We start from the raw sequence: 25088 nt of genomic DNA on the forward strand, positions 1-25088 counted from the left end.
CAAAAACGGATTCAGTATTCCTCAAATTGAATAAAACAGTGGAACGTAAACTCAGAATTTTAAACACAAATATCCTTTATGCATTTAATCCCATTTTATCAAACAGTGTCTTGGATGCTGAGCATCAGTGACCCAACGCAACCACACTAACAAGCAAAAATGACTTCAGACAAACGTGTGTTGATTTTATGTTTTTTTTTTTTTTGCTGAGTGCTGAACGTTCTTCAGTCCAGAAGAGCAGCGCAGCTGAAAGGTTTGTTCTCTACTGTACAGAAGTGAATTTACACTTCAGCAGGGGCTTATTTCACTTTTGATGTGAAAGGTCTTTTACTTTTGCCAGAAATGGAACTTTTTACATTAAATACAAACAAGCATGCTCAGATGAAAAAAGTAATGTAACAAATTACTTTCCATAAAAAGTAACATGCAATTAGTCTACTCTTTTCAGAGAGTAATGCAAAATTGTAATGCATTACTTTTAAAATAACTTCTGACTTGCAATCGTCAATTTCATTTATTTCCAATCTGTCCAACATTCTCATGCTTTGAAGTGTTTATGTGACTGACCTGTCTGTGTCCCCACAGAGATTTATCATGCGTGCCTCTTCCTCCACCCCTCCATGCAGCAGAAGAACAGGTGAGATCAGACACTATTCCCTTCTGATGCAGTGCTGAGTGAGTAATCCAACCAGACAGGGTGACAACGTTTGAGGGATCAGACAATTCCATGACATTAAAATGAACATGTTTTCAGTCCGAAATTTGAGATGCGTGAAATGTTCAGATTTTTTTTTATATATATAATTTCATGATTGGTTAAAACCAAAGTAGCTCACAAAAAAGGTAGAAAAAAAATATTCAGCTGCACATGCTGGCAAAAGCATGGAATAACTGACCCTGAACCAGTGAATAGTTAAATTAATTCTGCTTTGCAAAACAGAACAAACAGTCCACCGTCAATGTTCAGTAGTGATGAGCGGTGCCTTTCTGTGTGCAAATGAGAAAGTGCTTTCCATAGACATTATGAGCAATTTCAGAATAAACAGACATTACCTGAGTTTCTTTCTCTTTTTCCTCTTTGTATTGCTATGAAATCAACAATTTAAGTTGGAACTGTAATGCAGCAATCCAAAGACTTCTGTATGATGCTTTTATGACATTATTCAAAAAAAAAAAAAAAAAAACTTGTTTACACTGCTTGCTTATAGAAAAACTCAAAAACCTTTAAGCATTTTGGCAGATGCACTTACCAGTAAATGGTAACACAATCCATCGCACACTATTTTTGCGGGAGCTTTAAAACTTGCTTTTTGACTGTGGGTATGTCTATAAAAACCTGCAAGCTGTATGTTTAATCTCAAACATAAAAGTTCATACATCCATGGCTTCAAGACTAGATTACTGTAATACATTACCAGCAGGATATCCAACAATATCCATAAACAAGCTTCAGGTGGTTTAAAATGCAGCACATAGTGGTCCCAAACGCCAATCTTATGAACCCAATTTTATACACTGGCTACCCATATCAGTTACTCTTTTTAGAAAACCCTAAATGGACTAGATTAACTGCGATCATGCTGTAATCACTCATTAAGGGACATTTGATGAAATTACACTTCTTTGATTAACAGAACCTCTGATACAATATTCAAGTGGTTTTCCTTTTTTTTGTGGAGAACTGTAATAGGATCTCCATCTGATGACACTAGAGACACATCGGACACAAGATGGAAATGCAGTCCCATCTTAAACAGTACCCAGATAATATCAGAGTATGAAAAGCATGTTTATGGCAGGGCAAAAGGGTCATAGTGCATGCATAGTGCTACTAAACACCTCAATGAAACAAAATAGACTTTTATTGTGCCACGTATTGAAATCTACTATATGAAGCCAAAAATTCTAAATGTAGTGTGTGAAGTTATCTTTAGATACAGGTTTTAAACAACTTAGTCACTTGATAAAGGGTAAATAAAGGCAAAAACATGATCAGTAATACTGATTCGTACCGTACGGAATGGACCTGTGGGATGTTGTCCAACCTTGTTATTAACATAATAAAACAAAAATAAACAGGCACTGAAAAACGAGTGTAAGAAAAGTAGTAGTATATTACCATAGGAATAAAATGAAGGTATATGGCGAGCGCCTCTGTTAATTTTCTCAAGCCAACATGAGACAGAGCGACACTCTTTTAACTACATGAAATCACTACGAGCGTTACAAACAAAACCACTTCTGTGATATCAAGCAGGGCTGCGACGATGAATCGATGCAGAATAGATCTTCCGAATGAGTCTCGATTCTCTCTGGAATCGATCCTGAGCTTAGATTTTAACAGCAGATGGTGCTCTACTCTAGTTTTTATCCGCTCATCAAGAAGAGCCTCGGCTCAGAATGCTTTTATGACACAAGAGTAATGTAAACACAGCCCACTGTGAACATCCTTGTAATTCGTAAGGATTTGGCTGTTTCTAAAGCATCTGCTGTTCAAAACTAAGTTCAGAATCGACTCGAGAAAGCATTTGGGAAATCGATTTCTCGATTCGCGATGCATCATTCATTTCCCCGGCCCTAATATCAACGTAGGGTTGCAAAAAGGTGGAAAAATGTCCAGTAAGTTTCAGAAACATTCCAGAAATTTTGGAAACTCTTTATTGGAATCTTCCATGGAGTTTTGGAAAGTTTCCACCCCTTTGCATCCCTAATACCAAGTCCACCTGCCTTTGGAATGAACTGGTGAAGTTTGAGGAGTGTTCACATGGGCAGATCAACACTGTTATGGCGGGTTTTCCTAGAGGTACCGTCGTAACGGGGCAGTGCTTTCTGCAGGCTGGACATGGCAGCCGTGCGCTCCACATCGATGATTGCGTACAGCTCTGTCCTGCGCGTGGGCGTCTGGGGAAGCGGTGAAGTGGGTGTCTTTGGGGTCTGAGGGTTGCTGGAGTTCTCGGTCTCGGTCTCCACCTCAATGTAGTTCAGTCTGTGTGACTCCAAACAGGGCCGGCGGAAGTCGAAGTTGAAGAAGGTCGGCGCGGAGCGATCCCGCCAGCGGGCCGACTCCAGCTTGTTAGCGCTGAGGGGCGCGGTCACGTTCTCGGTGTTGATGTAGTAGTGAGTGGGGTCAGGGCTGTGCTGCCGATGGCTGTGGAAACCGTTGACAGCCTCTTCCCCGTCCTCGTCTTCAGAGCCGCCCTTGGGGTGCTCTCTCAGAGGCGGCAGGGCGGGGAGGTTCTCGTAGTCCAGCAGAGCCGTTCTCCGCTGGGCCGAGTTGTTGACGTTGGTGTCGGGAGTGAGAGGAGCGAGGCGGCGAGAGACAGTGAAGCTCTCCGGAGCGCTAGGAGAGGTTTCCTCGGATCTAGCGCTGTCACTTGCGTCTGGGTGTGAAACCACACTCCCGTTTGAGTTCTGGGCCGAGCTGCTCCCGCTGCTGGCCTCTCTCTGTCTCTGCACTGGAGTGGGGCCCAACACAAAGCGAGCGCCTTCGGGTTCCAGCTGCACTCGAGGACCGGGATCAGGGGCCTCTTGAGGAGCGGCTTCCTCTCCGTCAGATAAAGAGACATTCAGTTCTGCAGGAACTTCTAGAACGCTTGGGCTGTGCTGCTCCAGCAGACCCGTGGTGTTCACGTATGTGTGCCCCTGAGGAGACATAAGACATGCTTTGGTGACTATTACACTTACATGTGTGACCCTGGAGCACAAAAGCAGTCATAAGTAGCGTTGGTATATTTGCAGCAATAGCCAACAATACATCGTATGGGTCAAAATTATCGTTTTTTTTTCTTTTACGCCAAATATCATTAGGGGCCAGTTGTTTAAAAAGTGTAATCTTGTAATTTGGAAATACCATATATTGGTAATGAGGATCAGGTAACCATATCTTACTTTTGTGCCAGTTTTTCAAAGCAAAATTGGATTGGATCACCTTTATATCCAGATATACACTTTTTCAGATTTCCAAATCCGGATTACTAGTGCTCTACGGAGCCCCTAAAGGGACATGGTGATGGGGGGGGAAAAGACAGAGATGGGGGGGGGGAATGCCAATGTTTTGCATTCTAGTTTTGTACTACTTCTGATTGGTCCATCTCTGATGATTGTGCCAATGTAGTTTACGATCAGTGATTGGAAAGAAAAAAAAAAAAATCAACTTTATATTAAATATAATATTTTTGTTTGATATTGACAGCTGTTTGGGGATATATTACATGTTACAAATATTGTATTTTTTTAACCTTTTTTAAAGTTATATTACATTTTTGTTCCTCAAATCCACCCTTCTGCTGGGATCAGAATTTTTGGATCAAAAGTATCGCAATTTTACCAAAACGTTTTGAACAACACAAATTGAGTAAATTTCCTACCATAAATATATCAAAACTTAATTTCTGATTAGTAATATGCATTGCTAAGAACTTCATTTGGGCAACTTTAAAGCCAAATATTGTCCTATCCTAACAAACCAAAAATCAATGGAAAGCTTATTCAGCTTTCAGATGATAAATAAATATCAATTTCAAAAAAATGTACCCTTATGACTGGTTTTATGGTCCAGGGTCAGATATAGAGCTGAAACGATTAGTTGACATTATCGACAATAAAAAAATTGCCAATATATATTTAGTTGTCAAGTAATTGTTTGCTTTTATCTGACCTAATGTAAGAGCCTGCAGTAACGCAGTTTGACCAGAGTGGTGCTGTAGCAAGACTAATTCAGCTCTCCTGGATGCAATTCAAGAGAAGACGGCGCTTCAGAGCGAATGCAGCTGAACCTGAAGCTGCTGAGATGCGTTTGGATGAATATGAAAATATGCTATGCGCTTTCCTCTCGATAACGAAATAAACAACAAAAACTGACAGCGGTGAGAAAGCAGCAGTTAAGAACGCATCTGATTACAGCGATGTGAATGTTTGCATGAGCTCTGCAGTTCGGTAATCCAGTAAAGTCTAGTCACGTCACGTTTATTTATATAGTACTTTATACAATAGATAGCCTCAAATCAAGCAGCTTTACAGTATTAAACATGTGTCAGTTACTTTTTCATATAGCTAATTAAATAGTGAATGAGAGAGTTTCTCTGTCTGTCATCTCATTTTGTGTGCCAAATATATTTATTTGAATAAATTAATTGTACAATAGGCCTAATTGTAAATACATAATATTCAAAAGCTTTATTTATTTGTTAGAATATGTATAACTCAATATTTTAACTAATTGCAAAAGCTGAATAATCAAAGTTACTGATTAATCATTGAAATAATGGACAACTAGTCGATTAATCGTTCTTATTTTTAGGGATGCTCCTATATAGAATTTCAGGAACAGTAATGATAACCATCAGCTTGTGGTGGCCGGCTTTCACACTAACAGTAATCATAAACAGAAAACGGTTCACATGAAAATGATACTAGAGTACAGTGACTGCACTGGAACTGTGAGGTTCCTGTGAACGAGAGATGAATGGAAATGCATCAGGATTCAGGACTTGAGTCTGAAACCAGACCAATGTGGAGCGAGGTGATGGGAACATTTGTACTCACTGCAGAAATGTGTGAAAGCCACCTTAAAGGTGCACCAAGTAATTTTTGAAAAATGCCTTTGACCGCAATGTCGGACCGAGTCCCAAAACACACTTGCAGTCAATCAGCAAAAAGGGGCATGTCTTGTAATGATAGAGAAGAGACTCAGTTTCAGTGTGCAGACGGATATTAGCAGATCGACTATAGATAGAAGTAGGGCTGCACGATTAATCGAATGCGACAGTCATGCACATCTAGTCAGTAAAGCCGGTTCTGTGATTAGTAGTAAATCTCCATCATGTGCTTTCAGATGGAGCAGCATTTACTACACAGAGCCGTAGTTCACTGGCAAGCTACGCAAAAATAAATAAATTAATTAATTCACAGATATAATCGTACGTAAATGCTGCTCTGTGTAGTTCATGCCGCTCCACCTGAAAGCATGTGAAAATACCACATTTAATAACATGTTTTAAGTCCAAACTCACTTCATAACGTCAGTCGAGTGTTGGAAATAAATCCTTCTGTGAGATGATGTGGCTTCTTACACAGAATAAGACATATTTCATAAGCAGTTACAAAGGCTATGTCGATTAACATTGCATTATTATATGACATTACTTTATTATAATGAAAATTATAAAAAGACAAACTCAGATAAACCATATATTGTTGTAGTCGTGTGTTTACAATATGACAATATGAACATTTATTACTGATCACAGAACCGTGCTTCACTGAAAGATACGCATGACAATCGCAGCTTCTGCCTAATCTCGATTTCATTTCCAATTATTGAACAGCCCTAATAGACAAAAAAAAGAGGAAAATATCGGAGGAACAAAACATTAAAAAGAAGGGTTACGATTAGGCAAGATGTAGGACTTTCCAGCGGTGGAGAGAACTCTAGGAGCAGGAAGGTTGCATTGTTTCTTCTTGATAGGCGAGTAACGTTGATTTTGCATCGTTTCACACAACTTATCTGTGTTGGCTTTTGTTTGAATATGCTTGTGTGTCATCTTCGCTTGTTTTCGCGATCATTGTTATGCCAGGGTTGTGTATGTACATGTGGGTCGGAGATTTCAAAACAGCGGTGAGGTCCTGTTGGGGTATAGGCTTGTTTGTTTTGGTGCTTTCAAATATCAACATCGTTTGGCAAAAATCGCTTAGTGCACCTTTAATCTCCATGATTGTGAAAGGGGTTTGAGACAACTTCCCACTTACCCTCACAGCCTCTTCTGCAGCTAGCAGCGGGTGCGTGGACTCCTCGCCCAGTGATGGGAGGCACGTGCTCCCGACCGACGGATGCCGACTAGAGGGGTGAGAGGACGCATCCCCCAACGAGGGATACCGTAAGCTGCCATTTGGTAAGGTAGGGAGGATGTTTCCAGGAGCTGAAGCAAAAAAAAAGATGATTCTCAGTACTGTTCTACAATGATTATGCATTTAAATCACCATAAATCAAAGTGCTGTGACAAGTCTCAGTTAGCCTACGCAAAGTTTTTTAAATTTAATAAATAAAAAGAAAACAAGTAGATAGAATAGAAAAAAGAATAGGGAACGCTAGTGTTAGAAGGTCTTTTAAATAAAAAGAAAACTAGTTATCTTAGAAATAGAATAGAGTGCGCAAGTGTTACAGGTTCAAGTGTTTGTTTTTATAAATAAAAAGGCGGCAAATAGATAAAATAGAATTAGAATAGAGTGCTAGAGTTAGAGGGTCAAATGAAGATGGAAGAGATGTGCTTTTAGCTGTTTCTTGAGACATTTACATTTTTACATGAATGAGAACTGGAATGTTGCAATATATATAAAAAATAAAAAAAAAGTCCAATGGTCTTATGAATTGGCTTCATTTAGTTTAAGATAAATAAAATGTACTCTTTGTTTATATTTTTGGAGCTGGGAATACGATCTACAGCTGTCCCAGACATTTCATGAGATACACCTGTAACTTACAGAAGAGGTTAGCTCAAAAAAAACTAAAACAAACACATGGCTACTTTTCAATATCTTGGCAACATAATGAGATGATGTTATCTGTATTTATTTGGTGGAGCTGCACTCCATCACAGCTCTTATGCAGACGTACTGGTTGGCGTGTGCGGTGTGAGGGGAAGCTCTGGTTCAGTTTGTGCGAGGGTGGGCTCAAACACCGGCTCCTCTACTACGCTGATGCTGTTATTATGCATGATGTCCTGCAGCATGTTGAAGATCTCCTCAGCACGTGAACACTTGAAGGCAAATATCCCTGCAAAACGTCAACACAAATGGTCAAAAAAAACACTTGCTCTGCTCTAATAGATGAAACGACCAAAAGTGGACACTAACTATTGCAAATGGTGGCAAATAATAATCAAAACAATAACTATAAAACAAAATTCTAGTTAACAGGGCTGGACGATTCATCAAAGAGAAATCGAAACCAAAATTCAGAACCTCTAATCGACGTCATTTTCATAAATACACACACATGCACGTATATTTTTAAGAAAAATATGTTTATATATTAAATATATTTATATATAATATAAATTATATGAATATAAATATATACATGTAAATATTTTCTAAATATATGCTGCATGTGTGTGTATTTATATGTACATAATAAATATACACAGTACACACGCATATATTATGTAAACAAAAACTTATTTTGGATGCGATTAATTGCAATTAATCGTTTATCAGCACTAATTTAGAGCGGCAGGACAAGATCACTGAGATAGTGCCCCGCTATAAAATAATATTCATTTACAAGAGATACAGGTTATTTTCTACATGACCATTTTTAAAATATATTTTGTTTGCAATCGATGCTGATTATTTTCTACTTTTGACATGGCAATATTCTTTTTTCCTTTTTGCAAAAAAAGCTAATTATCTTTTTTTTTTTTTTTTTTTTAGAAAACTTGCTTTTTACAATAAAACTGAAATATGGCTTTTTTCATAAGATGTCTTCATTTCAAGTAATGTGTGCTTTGATTTCAATTGTTTGAAATATTCAGCAAATAACCATAAATAGTCTGTTTCCTTCAATCATTTTAAAATCACAATGATAAGAAACGCACTCTTTCATTTGAAAAAAAATATCCCACCTTTAATAGCGGAGTATATTTACAGTACAAACTATTAGGGGCAAATGAATAAATAAATAAAATAGATCATTAATCGTAGGCTAATCGAGGTAAAATGTTCAATGAATGATTTTAGGTCATATCGTCCAACCCTACTAGTAAACCTAATGATGGACAAACAAACACACACAACACAACACATGTAGCATAACTCGGATTCTTATCAGGGAAGCAAATGTTTGCTAATCCAGCAAGAGGCTACGGTGTTGAATCTAATTGTTTGGAGCACATCAAGCCGGACTTACCTGATCAAGCATGCAAACTCTCTTGAGCTCATCCTTTTGAAAGCATGGGTTCAAATGTTAACAGTTTACATTAATAACTGTTCAAAGAGCTGGTGATCAGACCTTATTTGGGAAGCCTTCACATTGCTGTAAATGTCTGTACCAATTAGGCATGTGACGGAAATTTTCATGCTGCGATTAATTACTAATGCTTTTATCACGGTATACGGTATGATCACGATATTGAAATTTAGTTGCAAAAAAAAAAAAAGGTATAACAGATTTAATAGCTTTTTTTCTTGCAAAAAAAAAAAGAACTGAACATTTAAATACAATAAAGCGATACACAAAAACTGCATTAAGTAAAAACTTTCACAGATTAAAGTGCAAAAGAATTATAAAGACCAAAAGGGAGCACTTTTCAATAAGATGTCATTAGTTAACCTTAGTTAATGCGTTAAAATTAACAGTGAGCAATAACTACATTTGCTACAGAAGTTATTAATCTTTGTTAGTTCATATTAGCTCGGGTTCATTAAATAACACAGTAGTAACTTTTGATTTTGAGCTAATGAATTAACTACTGTTACCTAATAGAGCCTGCATGTAAAGTGTGACCGAACAATAAATAATTAGGAATGGGCATTTTCCAAAGATTTTGCTTTCGAATATTCGGCCTCATAAACAAATGAATATTCGTTTATTTAAATGAGGTTTAACGAGAAAGACGTTATTTTTAAGTTTTTTTCACGATTTCTGAACAAGCTTATAATTAGCCGTTACTCAACAATGTTCTACAACAATGTTACGTTATATCGCAAGGTTTTATTTTGGCTGAAAACGTGTAAACAACAACAACAACAACAACAACTACATAAAAAAAAAAGCATTCAAGATCAAGCAGACTGTTCCAATTACAGGACAGAATGTAGGCTACATTTACTCGAGTCAGCCTATATTTATTGTGTTTAAATCGTTTCACGTATTAATTCTGAGAGAAACAATAATATCCACATGCTCGGGTGAAAGTTTTTTCCTCAGTCTGATAACAGTAAGAACGCGCTGATAAAGATACGTGCGCTGACAGTTTCTTAGCACTTTGTGTTAAACCACTCTCCCTCAAGAAAACTTTATATATGTCTGAAGATAAACTCTTTTCTCGGCTCAGTCGAGTACAGCTGCACTCACCTGCAGTCGTGAATGCAGTGATAGACAGCTGTCTTTCCTCAGTCGACGGTGTTTGGATTTCATGATTTCTCATTGTGGTGGTGATAGTATGATAAATCAGTTTCACTAATTCATTTGATCAGAAGTTATTACATTTTTTCAGATCATTTAGTAAGGTCATTTAGATCAAAGTAAATCCAAACTTCGCGAAGCAGATGACGACGTTCTGTGATCAAACACTATCAACTTAACATGCTCCACAGCGCCACCCAGTGCATGTAGTTACAACTGCTTAGGATTTATCATGGATTCCCTGCATTTAAGGCCAGCAAACATAGTTAAATTCGAATAGTGTTTTTATTGTTCGGATAATAATTACAGACCGAATGTTCGACTATTTGTGCACACCCCTATAAATATACAAAACATTTTGTTTAAATCATTTAAATAAGTTTCAGAAAGTAGTGCAGCTCCTTTATTTGACTGGGTTTCCGGGGAAACGGCTGCATTTCTGCTGTTCCATCAGCGCCACCTGCTGTCAGAGAGTGCTTTCATCCAGCGCGTCTCATCAGTGTTGGGCTCGTTTACATCAGAGACGCAGCTTACAGCGATGTTGTGCACTGAGACCAGTTGATGGGAAAAGTATTCTTAAAATGCATAAAAAGAAATCGGAATAATTTGTAATAAATAACTATTCACGGTATTTTGAAGTGCCCACGAAAACAATATCGTGCATATTCATTATCATGTTATATCGCATTACCGAATAGTCTAGTACCAATTATTCCCAAGTCTCTCAAAATGCATTTCTTATAAATTTGTAATTATGTACCAGTCAAAAGTTTTTGAACAGTAAGATTTTTAATGTTTTGCTCACCAAACCTGCATTTATTTGATCCAAAGTACAGCAAAAGCAGTAATAGTGAAATATTTTTACTGTAAAATAACTTTATTTGCATATATTTTAAAATGTCATTTATTCCTGTGATCAAACCTATATTTTCAGCATCATTACTCCAGTCACATGATCCTTCAGAAATCATTCAAATATGCTGATTTGCTGTTCAAGAAACATTTTTATTATTATTATTATCAATATTTAAAACAGTTAAAACGGTTAGTAAATTTTTTTTCAGGATTCTTTGATGAATGGAAAGATCAGCATTTATCTGAAATAAAAAGCTTTTGTAACATTATACACTATACCATTCAAAAGCTTGGAGTCAGTGTATGTATATGTATATATACACACACACGTCAATTTTTGCTGCGTACATATCAATATCACATATCACATCAATGAGTGGGATGAACTCTAAAAGTGCTGTTCTTTTTATTTGGTAAAACATGTATGTGTTGAAACGGCTAATAATAAAATGTGACATTCTGTAGTTTTGTCTCATATTCATCTTTTAATCATATTTGTAAATGTCTTGACTCCACAGTGTCTGTGTGTGTGTGTATTTTTTTTGTGTGTGGGGGGCTTATAGAAATTAATAGGCCCTACTTTTACTAGCAAGGATGCTTTAAAGTGATGATAAAGACATTTATAATGTTACAAAATATTTCTATTTCAGATAAATGCTGTTCTTCTGAACTTTCTGTTTATCAAAGAAACCTGAAAAATTATACTCAGCTGTTTTCAACATAATAATAATAATAATAATAAATGTTTTTGAGCAGCAAATCAGAATATTAGATTTCTGAAGGATCATGTGACTGGAGTAATGATGCTAAAATTCAGCTTTAAAAATCACAGGAATAAATTACATTTTAAAATACATTCAAATAGAAAACTGTTATTTTCAAAAGTAAAAATATTTCAAAGTTTCGCTGTTTTTGGGATCAAATAAATGTAGGCTTGGTGAGCAGAAGAGACTTGTTTAAAAACATTAAAAATCTGTAGTGTAAATTCAAGTATGATGTGCGAGAGTGTAAGGGATGGAGATTTCAACTTTACCTTGACCTGTCTGGCAGCGACGGCCACTCTCAAACGAGAAGAGGTTTGAATCGTAGCCATAACGGCGCAGGCACAGGTAAGGCCACTTGACAGCATCGCATTTGCGTGTGCGCAGGACCAGCTCGTCCTCCATCAGCTCCATGATACCTGCTCCCAGCTCATTCCCGTCATCATCCACGTTCACCACCTGAACACATCACACCAATCCAAACCTAATGAGCTCAGCCCGCCACAAACAAGATCATCACAATCTAACACATGCATGCTGAAAAATACTGACCTTAAATTTACTCTGGTGATTGTCAGGGATCGATTCTTTATCTGGACAGCTAAAACAGCTTCCCATGGCTTCTTCAGACCATTTGATACCTAGGACACAAAGACAAGATTTAACACTACAACTGGCCTGAAGCAGGATTCAAATTCTGACAGTAAACGGGAAAACAGGATATTTGGCTTGTTAACAATCCGCAGGTACTTTCACATGTTTCTGTGGATTGGCTTGATGAGCGCAGCCTTACTCTTGGTGCTGATGCATTTATGATTGAAACATGAAGTTGGGGTGGGACATATTTTTAAATAGCCAAGAGCAGGGGTGTGCATTATGTACATCCCAGAAAGCACCTGACAGCACAGTCTTAATACTCATTTTAGAAATATTACGTTATGTTTTTTGAGGGTTGTACCACATTCTATTCAAACCATGCCAAACCATGAAAAGGCTAAATTATGGGATATTTTAAGAGACAATGTCAAGAGGGTCTTTATGTACTCTCATCTTTAGAGACCCTCATTTCCTATTTTCAAACATTTGCATCAGACATTGATATCAAAGAGGTCACTGTACTGTAAAGAGATACTTTTATTAAAGCAGTGACAACTAGGACTGCATCGGTAATGAATACTGAGGGTTATCATATCATGTACATTTGACTATCTACAGTAACTTGTTCCAGTGTTTTCAGAGTCTCGGTTCACAGTAAAAGCTTCTCCACATGAACTCTTCAAGAGCTGTAAGTCTGGGGTGCTTACAGCCCACATTTGAAAATGCAAAACACGCTCCATCCTCTTCTGCCAAAGTTATAATGTGAATCGTTTATAATCTATATCTGTAAACAAAAGAGAAGCTTTAAAATCTCCCTGTGGTTTTCTGCCAAAATAGAAGCTTCATGGTATAACGTTTTAAGGCAAAGAAATTAAAACAGCCATAAATGTGTGTAAATACTCACATAAAAAAGAAAAGTAGTAGTAAAAACTTGGGCCTGTATTCACAAACCATCTTAAGGCTAAAAGTAGCTCATAACTCGCCGATTTAGGAGAAAATCTTAAAAATAATGGGCGTCAAACCTCAAATTTAGAATCCGTAATTTTTGCTCTAAGAGTATTTGGCAAAGCTTTTAGCACTAAAACTAGCTCCTAAATCTGTGAAAGGTTAGGAGTAGTGAAGAGGACTCCTAAGTCACTAAAACTAATCACAAACTATCCTAAAATAGCGGTTATTGGCGGCAATCTGCCTCTGAATATAAACATTTTAGGAACACGCACATTTATTTGTACATATAAAGTGTATTTGCATTATTTGATTGATTGATAAAGTGAATCAATCAATCAATATGTTCCCACGCATCTTTTCTTGGTTTTGGACATTATCCCAACTCCAGATTTTGCTTTGATTATATCCTTGTTTTCAATAATCAGTCGGGTAAGAAGTAACAGATGTTGTTGCCTTTTTTTTTTCTTTTTCATTTGTAAGTATTATCAGCCATGATTTTTCTACTCTGTTAATTTAAAGGCTGTTTATATGCATATACACTAATTGTTTACGAGAAGCACACATGTAAGAGGCTGAGAGTTAGCTGAACATATACTTGTTTAATTAGTGACACTGAGCCAGCATTTTTAAACCTTTATTTGAATATGGCACATAATATTGCGCTCTACAATATTTCTATGAGTAAATCTCTGACAGTCTATCAGCCAATCACTGTGTGCATAGTTAATAAGCATGCTGACATCATCCATAGCAACAAGGTAAACCCCGCCCCCTTTACTCTGAGCGTAAGACTTCTCTCTGTTCCCTAGTAAAAATTGGTCTCAGCAGCTTTGTGAACAGGGTTTAAGAGAAAACTAAAAACTTGTACTGCTATTTAGGAGAACACTTAGTGGCAAGCTAAAATGTGTTGTGAATATAGGGCCTGTTGTCTAATGAAATAATGCAAATACACCTTCAGAGCCAGTAAAAACATTTATGGACAGTAAATTCTCTCAAGTCACTGGCATGTGTGGAGTAGAAAATCATGTCTGTAATAATCATTTCTGTGATAATAATAATATAACACCATAAAACCACTATATTTTCTGAAACTGGTGCTCAACCCTGGTGCTCTATTAGACCTGACAGTAATGTTGCACCACACAAGGATGAGTAACCATGTCATATAACCATATTTCCTATTCAAAGATGTTATGCAAGCATAGCAGTGGGCGTTTGCACTGAAGTTTGAAAGGAGATATGATCCTAAAAGGAAATGTTTAAATCAGAAGGCCAAAAACAAGGTAGAAAATGGGCAATTATTTCGAACTAATGATGGTTTTTTTATGTAAAATGCAATGCAAAACATGACCTCTTTAAAAAGTGAAAAGAGTGTTCTTACCCAGATCCAGCCACCAGGGTCCCTGGTTCATTCCCCAGCCAAAGCAAACAAGTCATTCTCTACATGTAGAAAGGGTTTACAGATGTGATAGCTGCGCCTGAAGCAATTCTATAATGTTGAGAAAACAATAAGAATCATTTCAGATGAATAGCACTGTTTACTGCCACATCAAACTCCACCAAATGAAGGTGTTGGGTTTTGTTGGTCAGTGTGACAGTTATGTTTTCCAACATGTTAAATCCAACGATCAACGTGAAGATGTTGCTTCAAGTTCAACTGTACATGATGTCTACAAACATTTCTCATCTTAACGTAATTTTTTGTGAAAACAGTCTCTGGCCCAAAGAAGTTACAATGGTTTGGAAAATTAAACATTCCTGGAACATTTTGATAAAGCAATACTGTTCTCACGCTCAAGCATACCATGATACGACAACTGATTGAAAACATTAAATAAAAATATTTTAACAGCCTTTAATTCATCTTAATCTTCTATGAGAAGATGTGGAGAAACATAACACTGTAATTTAAAAACAGGCATAATTACTGTCATTAATTTAGATTATTTAAAATGAATGGTAGAAACTGGTGTGTATTTTCATTTTAACAGAGCCAGACACTGCATCATCAAAATAAAACGGCATCACCTGTTTAACAGTCAATTAACACAACCATGTCCCCTGTACAGTAAAGGACATTTTATGTATAGTGTGTATATATATATATATATATACAGTAATGCCACAGTCATGGGTTCGATTCCAAGTCAAAGCGTATAACTTGAATGCAATGCAAGTCACTTTGGATAAGCAAATGCATAAAATTATATTCATGATGATATATATATTTGTTTTTTGGTTTAGAAAAACTGGCATCCCATTTTCAAGAAGGTTTTCATAATGACTAATGTGCCTCAAACAGCAAGTAGAAAATAACATTTCCATTTAACCTTACACATGTGAATGCATACACATATATCATTACTTTAAAAAAAGTTTTAAAATGTGTATTTTTATTAATAAACATCAAGTTTTGGGGAGTCACACCAAATGGCCATTTGCAACCTGAACTAATATTTTTTCTTTGTCATAAAAGGACGAATGATCTGATATTTTATTTACCCTGACACTCAGGCATTAGGGGCCACAGGGGTCCTTTATATATAACATATTTTACTGTTTGTTTTTGCATGTTGGTCGCAACACATAACTTTTATTAGACGGACAAAGGTTTTTGAATATTAGCAACTCAACAGTGAAGAAGCATAATGTTTATTTAAACCAGTTCAGTAAACTTAACTCAACACGACATCTAAACATTTATCAAAGACACCGTGAAAACGGAATAGAACAGATCCAAATCAAATCATAATAGACCAAATAAAGCGTCTTGTTTATTTCCCACAGCTGTTTAGCTCTTTAATTCAACTGGATTAACATAACCCAGCTAACATATACAGCGGATAACATTAGCTAGATACACATATTCGGGTCAATAGATGAGGGGGAAATACTTACGATAAGCTTTTAATCAGTCAGGATGGGTATTTTTCATCGCGTAATATTCCACATATTATCCCACGTTTATACTTTAACTTTCTGAAAAGTAAGAATCATTAGCTAAACTAGCACAGGTCCGAGCGCCAAAATAATCTACCCTCTTTCACTCCGTAAACAAACATTAACTACATAAAGCACGTTTAACTGACCGCCGTGGCGCAGTATGGTGTAAAGTAGAAGTTCGCATAAAAGAGTAGATTCGGAGTTAAGGGTATTTGCTAGCTTATTTTGTTGCTATCTAGGGCCACTGCAAACCAGTGTGTGCTAGCATTAGCATTTAGCCAGGGGGCTCTGCGCATGCGCGTGAGTACGTCGTTTTACGTGAGTTACGTCCTGCGCAGGAGTCTGTAAAAACTACAGATGACGCACATAATAAAACTCTTCAGAGAAATCACTGTCAACAGTGTTTCTTCAACTATGGGCAGTTTAGATAATAAACTCAGTTAAAACACACTTTCTTACTAACTAGACAGTTTCTCAGTCTTACTAGTTCAGTTTAAAATAATTTCGACAGATTAACTTTACTTTCAGAGAAATTCTATCATCTTGAAATTAAACATTTCACTATTTTTAAGTTATAGGATGTGTTGAAAATAACAAATACACACTATAGGAAATCACGTGTTTTTGCTTAATTTGACAAAATGACAGCTCTACTGTAAATTATGCACAATCAAATATACATAAATGATATTTACCGTGACATGTCTTTGTTTTCTTCACATCACAATGACAATGTCTTAGTAAACAAGGACAGTTTCTGGAGAGAAAAGGTTTTGGGAAAATCGTCTGAGGGGTGATCACAATTTGTGATTTAAAATTATATAAATCATTTTTAATAAACACTAAACCTAAATATTTAAAAACAACTAATATGGAATAAGCTGATATGTAATAGCTTATTTCAAAACCAGGTATGGTAAAAACTAATGTGATATAAAAAGGTTTTAATAAACATCAAACCCAAAATCCAACATAAATTTTATTGATATTTAAAAATTGAATTATGTCACAAAATAGATTGATTGCAGGGCGTTAAAATAAAGAAATAAATACAAAGAACAGGAAAGAATAGAATACATTGTCAAAGTGTGCTGGCAAAGTTGGAATATGGAGTAAAATTGTGTGTGTGTGTGTGCGTGCGTGTGTGTGTGTGTACGTGCGTGCGTGCGTGCGTGTGTGTGAGTGTGTGTGTGTGTACGTGCGTGCGTGCGTGCGTGTGTGTGTGTGTACGTGCGTGTGTGTGTGTGTACGTGCGTGTGTGTGTGCGTGCGTGCGTGTGCGTGTGTGTGTGTGTGTGTGTGTGTGTGTGTGTACGTGCGTGCGTGCGTGTGTGTGAGTGTGTGTGTGTGTACGTGCGTGTGTGTGTGTGTACGTGCGTGTGTGTGTGTGTACGTGCGCGCGTGTGTGTGTGTGTGTGTGTGTGTGTGTGTGTGTGTGCGCGCGCGCGAGAAGCGCCTTGCTACAGCCTACAAGATCCAGGGGGCGTGGTTGTATCCAGATCCAACTCCTCTCACCTTACATATACCTAAACCTACCCATCTCCACCCCCTGGATGTTGTGGACTGCAGCGAGCCCTACTTTTAGTGAAAAATGAGGACATAAATTAATGACAGGGGTATGACAGGTATTACAAGGAGAAGGCGATTTATGAGGACATTACCCCATGTCCCCATATTTCAAAATGCTTATAAATCATACTGAGTGAGTTTTGGGGGAAAGTAGAAGTGCACAGTCTCCTGTGAGGGGTAGGTTTAGGAGTAGGGTAATAGTACATACAGTTTGTCCCGTATAAAAACCATTACGCCTATGGGATGTCCCCACTTTTCACAAACAACAAGCATGCATGTGTGTGTGTGTGTGTGTGTGTATGTGTGTGTGTGTGTGTGTGTGTGTGTATGTGTGTGTGTGTATGTGTGTGTGTGTGTGTGTGTGTGTGTGTGTGTACTTGCTTAACCTACATGATGGCAAATGTCCTCACAAAGGTAGTAGCCTAAATCATTTAAATTGACATTGTAGAGCTATTTTATTGGGCCCCACAAGAAAAAAAGCTTATCAATCATAATAAGTATAAATTCAGTATAAATATCATTATGCTTATGGAAAGTCATCCTATAAAAACAAGTTTGTGTGTGTGGCCATAACATCGGTGAAGTTGGGTTCATAACATCTTTCTGAGAACTGCTCCGGGTGTGTGTTCACGGTGTGTGTGTGTGTGTGTGTGTGTGTGTGCATTTGTTCACTACTCACTGCTGTGTGTGTGCACTTGGATGGGTTAAACGCAGAGCACCAATTTCGAGTATGGGTCACCATACTTGACAATACGTCACCACTTTACTTTACTTTACTTTACTTTACTGAGAACAGGAGCGTTTTGAAAACATGAGACCTGAAGTTAGGGAGGTATTTCTTTACATTTAAAATAAATTAATCTAAAGCTAAACATAAAAAATCAGACTATTGTAAAGTATAAAGTGACCACAAAGTGTGTTCACTGTTCAAGAGGGAGTCTAAACAAGTTCTGGAGTGTCACTGTCGTGTGGATTTGAGTCACGATGCCAAAATGCTTTTCTAATCAAAAAAAAAAATACTAACTAAAAGATCTCAAGGAGGATATTCAGATGGAGGACTGGATGGAAGCTCACTCACAAGCAATGAACACACGTCTGAAACCGCTACAATATAAGCAGTTGATGAGGTTTTACATTACTCCAGTTGTATTGCATAAATGTCCCGGACTCTTGCTTGAGATGCAGTGAGTTTAAAGGAATGCTATATCTCTGTATATGGGAGGGCGAAGAAGTCAGGAATCTTTGGAAAGATGTGAAAGCAATGATAGAAAAGATCCTTGATGTTAATATACCACTGTCACCTTTAATCTTTTCATTTCATTTATATCCTAAGGAGATCAATAATAAAAAAAATGAATATATAGCTATTTATAAATATATGTATTCTTCAAGCAAAACGGCTTATTTCTTTAAATTTGGAAAATTATATGTGCAGCAAATATAGGATGTTGGCTGAAAGAAATGGTAACAAATATGCCAATGGAAAAGATAACATATATTAAGAGATAAATACATACATTTAGATGGAGTTTGGGGACCTTTCAGTTTTTAAATTGTGGTGGAGTTAGAAATGTGTTGATAGAAGAAAACAGGTGATATTGTATATCAATGTAAAATACTGGATATATATTTTTTGAAGGGGTTTGTGTTCTCTCTGTTACATGGAAATTTATGTGTACATTTATAAAATAAAAAATGAGCACCATTGAATGTCTCTTCTAGTGTCTCTAGTGTAACTACTGTAGTAATAACTAGTGTCTCTTCAAAACTATTTTTAAACCTTTTTTCTGAGTAACATCAAATCAGATAAAAATGACATGATATGAAAAATGCAGCCTGTCTATGAATCATTTATAACTTTTTAATTTTCAAAAAACATGTTTTTTATTATGTTATCATGTTTTTATTGTGTTAGTTAGCTGTATTTTTTAGTTATTTTTAACCTAATCAAAATAACCCAACTGCAGTTTGATTGAGATTAATTGTAATAAACAATGAAAAAACACGATGATTGAGCATGCTTGTTAAAAACGGAGTCAGATGAACTCTTCATATGCAAATGCAAACGGGACATTGTTGTTTAGTCCAATATAACAACTGTTTAGTTTACAGGATGTGGTTGCACATTAAGAGCGTTGTGTATACCATACCTGGTATAAAGTTGTATAGAAAGCCTTTACATGGAGATGAGTGTGATTTATGCAAATGACTAACCAAGTGTATATTTATCCAAATTGATTAATGTTAGAAAAAGGGTTAAGAGCAGATTCATGTGTGAACACACCACAACTCAAGCGCATGTTTGGCGAAAAGCAAACACAGCACCATACTGTCAAGCATTATGCTGTGGGGCTGTTTCTCTTCAGCCGGGACTGGTCACTGATCAAAGGGAAAATGCACTGTAAAAAAACTAAAGCTGAGAAAACTTAAAAGTTTAAGGCAACCAGTTTTCTCAACTTGTGTTTAGTTTACAACAATAAGTTGAGAAAACTCAAAAATCTGAAGCTGGTCGCCTTAAACTTTTAACTGAAGAATCTTTCACTGCAAAAACACCCTTTTGGAGCCTTTATTTGTAAGAGTGCAGAGATGAATGTCAAGCTCACATTCTCGATACCCTTCTCATATATGGGATTGGCCATCTCCTCCTTGGCGAAAAGAGCTATTTGCAGGGCTTTTTGAAGGGGAGATGCTGCTTGTTTCTGTGGATATACATGCAGATTACCAGGGATGTAAAAAATATCCATAATCATCAGTTTTCAGGTCATGGACTGCCAGAACAGCTGGGGCCAGTTGTTCAAAAGGATTAATCTGGATCAGAATGATCTGGATTTGGAAATCCCATATTTTGCTATCGAGGATCAGGTAACCCTTCTTTACTTTTGTGCCGATTGTTCAAAGCAAAATTGGATTGGATTGGATCCAGATACAGACTTTTTCAGATTTCCAGATTTTCAGATCTGGATTAAAAGTGCTCTACGGAGCCCCTAAAGGGACATGTGATGGGAAAAAATGAGATGGGGAAAAAATGTTATTGTTTTGCATTCTAGTTGCATTTACACAAATAACTACTTCTGACTGGTCCATCTCTGATGATTGTGCCAATGTAGTTTACAATCAGCGATTAAACAACAAACAAACTTTGAATGAAATATAATATCTTTGTTTGATATTGACAGCTGTTTGGAGATTCAGGGATATATTACGTTACAAATGCTGTATTTTTGGACCAGTTTTAAAGTTTTATTACATTTTTGTTCTTGAAATCCACCCTTCTTTTGGAATCAGAATAATCCAGTTTTTTTTAATCCAGATCAAAACCGAGATTGGATTTTGGGATCTAATCCGAATTCAGAATCCTTTTTTTTCTTTTGAACAACCCATTTTCAAGATTTGATCCAATCCGATGGCCAAAATCCCATCAGATTACTTTTGAACAACTGCTCCCTGGTAAATAATGCTTTGTTTGAGTCCCAGGTAATTTATATACACACTGCATGGTGGTTAAAAGTTTGAAATAATGAAGGCTTTTTATTGATTTATTTGAAAGATTGAGTTTATTTGATCAAAACTGTTACGGCTGGTGCTGTTTTGTGGTGGTGTTTGTTGTTTTTTCTCTTGTCTTTTTGTTTCTCTGTTGTTTGTCTTTACTTTTACTTTTTTAGTGCTACGCCATTGGTCCTGCTCCCTGCCAATCATCGTTGGAGGAGATGATGTCATAATGACCAGCTGGATCTATAAAAGGAAGACTCTGAGCAATGTGGCAGATGTCTTGCTTGTGTCTGTTGCTAGTTCTTTTACGATGGGGTTGTTTAGCTAATGCTAAATGTGTATACTGTGGGCTAAGCTATAGTTCCAGATGTTTGCGTGGGTTTTTGTATGTTAATCTTTATTTGTGTAAATTTCATTAGTCTGTATATAAAGGCAAGGCAAGTTTATTTATATAGCACATTTCATACACAGTGGTAATTCAAAGTGCTTTACATAAAAGAAAGTGAAATAGACATTAAAAATCAATAAAAACATGGAAATAAAAATAATAAAAACATGGAAATAAAAATAATAAAAACAAGGAAATTTAAGATGATATAGAAATTGATTTAAAATGAATTTAAAGAAAATGATTATACATAAAATGTATTGCAGTCAGTTGGGACATATAGCACAGTGCTCATTCAACAAATGCACAGTTAAACAGATGAGTTTTGAGTCTTGATTTAAATGTGGCTAATGTTTTAGCACATCTGATCTCTTCTGGAAGCTGGTTCCAGCTGCGGGCCGCATAATAGCTAAAAGCAGACTCCCCTTGTTTTGTGTGAACCCTTGGTATTTCTAACTGACTCGATCCTAATGATCTGAGTGGTCTGTTCGGTTTATATTCAGTGAACATATCTGCAATGTATTTAGGTCCTAGGCCATTGAGTGACTTATAAACAAGTAAAAGTACTTTAAAATCAATCCTAAATGTAACTGGAAGCCAGTGTAAGGACCTGAGGACTGGTGTGATATGCTCAGATTTTCTGGTTCTAGTCAGAATCCTGGCAGCAGCGTTCTGGATGAGCTGCAGTTGTCTAATGGTCTTCTTGGGAAGGCCGGTGAGGAGACCATTACAGTAATCCACCCTGCTGGTGATAAAGGCATGAACAAGTTTCTCCAAGTCTTGACTGGAAACAAAACATCTAATTCTTGCAATGTTTTTGAGATGATAGTATGCTGATTTAGTTACTGCTTTGACATGACTACTGAAACTAAGGTCTGTCTCCAGAATCACCCCAAGATTTCTGACTTGATTTTTAGTTGTTTGACCCCTAGAGTCAAGGTATGCATTCACCTTGAGAACTTCATCTTTGTTTCCAAATGCAATGACTTCAGTTTTCTCCTTGTTTAACTGAAGGAAGTTCTGGCACATCCAACTGTTAATTTCAGCAATGCATTGGCAGAGGGAGTCAATGGGGCTAAAGAAGAAAGGAGAGAAGGGGAGGAAAGGTAAGAATATCACGTGCTCTTTATTTTACGTTCTGTAGTGAATGATTGTTAAATACACTAGGTAAGAGTGCCTCACTTGTAGGCTACTTGCTAGTGAGAGTAGCTTAGTTTAGGGTATCTTTGGATACTGAAGATTTTCCTTTCTTTTTGTTTCTCTTTAGTTAAGTTTAGATTTGATAACTGAGTTAGAGGGTTATGTTTTGATTATTTCTTTTATTTGACTGCCGCCCAGTTCCTTTCTTCTTTACTTCGCCTAAATATCAGTTATATTTGTGATCAATTATTACTAATGGTTTTATTATTGGTATAATGGTTCTCAGTTAAAGAACAGCATTTATTTGAAATATAAGTACTTTGTAATAAGTGTAAATATCTTTACTGTCACGTAAATCAATTTAATCAAAGTCCCTTTGTGTATTCTGTAATCTTTGATTCAATGCAACATTGTTGAAGAAAAATATGAATTGATGTTTTTTAATCTTACCCAAGACTGAATGGTATCACATTTTCCACACAAATATGAAGCAGCACGACAGTTTTCCGCATTGATAATCATAAATGTTTGTTGATCAGTAAATCAGTATATTATTATGATTTCTGAAGATCATGTGACACTGAAGACTGGAGTAATGATGCTGAACATACAGCTGCGCATCACAGAAATACATTACAGTTTACTATGTAGTCGCACAGAAGACAGCGGTTTTAAATTGTAACATTATATATTTCACAGTACTGTTTACTGTATTTTTCATCAAAATAATTTGTATACTCTCTTCACAATTGGAGCTCTATTCCTTAAAATGATAAGCTCTTGCAAAAGGACCAATACTGTATATGACCAATAGAAAGGCACCATAATTAACATTCTGCGCTAATTCTTCTAGAGGATACCAGAGCATTGTGTCATATGGACTGATAATACTGATATTTAACTTTAGTGACATTAAACTGTCCCTCGTAAATATTCTTTACAATTATTTGCTATTTGCCATATACACCAGAAAAGACAAATTATAATGTCAAGATATGCCACTCATTTATGGTGTGGTGTGTCAGGCTGGGTTTGGTGGGCCGCTCTGTGCCAAAAAGTTTTTGGCCCCAGTCCGCCCCTGCCGTCCACTAACAGACTGGCAGAGCATGTGATGCATGAAACATTCATCGAAGGCATCTAAAGGGTTGAAGGCTACTTGAACAAACGTTAACCCTCTTCTGCATTTTTGCGTATTTATGGCCACACTGAAATTGAGACCAATCAGGAAGGTTGTTGTAGTGTACCTCTGGAAGGCAGGGTGGCGCTGACGGGGACATGTTTCATCTCAAAAGTCAAGTCACCTTTATTTATATAGCGTATTTAACAATACAGATTGTGTCAGAGCAGCAGAGAAAGACACAAGGAGGCCCAACTTTTGAGACAAAATGGACTTCTCTGATTGTGCCCTGCAAGCTGAGGATGTACTAACACAATAGCCTTATAAAGTGACTTCATAAGAAACAACTCTATCTTCCATATGATTTCCAGAAAGAAGAGTGCTTGTGACCCCCTTCCTTGCCTCTTGAGCCAGGTCACTTGGCTCAGCTCAGGAATAAGGGCTGGCACTTTTTACTCTTCATTTAGTACCACTGCTGGTTTTTAACAATCGTTCCAGCTTCATTTATAATCTTCAATATGTGTAATCTTGTATGTGGAAATATTGTGCTATTGGTGCATTCAAGACATGTCGGGTTGATTGTATTTACTAGCTGAACAGCTCTGGAGACTGTCCTAGACTATTAATTTCTCCTTGTTTCAATCCCCAGGGAGGCAAATTTGGAAAAATATAAGAAGAGTTCAGATGCAAAAGCCTCCAAGCACCGTCTGAAATTTTCATCTAAATTGAACATTTTTATCAGGCTCCTATAGGATCAGTAATTTTAATCTAATGGCAATGTATAGGTCCTTTTCTGTGCAATTAAAGTGAAATAACTGAACATAAATATAGGAGCCTGATAAAAATGTTCATTTTAGATGAAAATTTCAGACTTGGAGACTTTGGAGGCTTTTGCATCTGAACTCTTCATATTTAGAGGCAAATTTCAGAGATCAGTCATGTATTATTATACATAAAACATAATGGTCAAACAAATAGTTTCAATCAGCTATCAGCCATAAAAAGTAGAAAAAAATTACTTGCAATAGATAAAGTTGTCCATTTTACTGAAACGGAATTAATTATGTCTGGAATATCTACATATATATATATATATATATATATATATATATATATATAAACATATAGATAATATATTCCTGAAATAAAAAAAAAAGTC

At 36.6% G+C, this 25088-nt stretch overlaps 1 protein-coding gene across 1 annotated transcript; it reads right to left on the reverse strand.

The window, feature by feature from the left end:
* Positions 1–205: 205 nt before the first annotated feature.
* On the reverse strand, positions 206–16551 carry LOC306868464 (fibroblast growth factor receptor substrate 2-like). The gene is made up of 7 exons (XM_079414641.1): positions 16183–16551; positions 14666–14773; positions 12292–12380; positions 12012–12198; positions 7613–7771; positions 6748–6917; positions 206–3642 (listed from the first exon to the last, which is right to left on the reverse strand). The coding sequence occupies exons 2-7, from the start codon at positions 14694–14696 to the stop codon at positions 2761–2763; spliced, it is 1518 nt and encodes a 505-aa protein (XP_079270767.1). The 5' UTR covers positions 14697–14773; positions 16183–16551; the 3' UTR covers positions 206–2760.
* Positions 16552–25088: the final 8537 nt, after the last annotated feature.

This window comes from Barbus barbus, assembly GCF_936440315.1.
Source record: "Barbus barbus genome assembly, chromosome: 50".
Classification (NCBI taxonomy): Eukaryota; Metazoa; Chordata; class Actinopteri; order Cypriniformes; family Cyprinidae; genus Barbus; species Barbus barbus.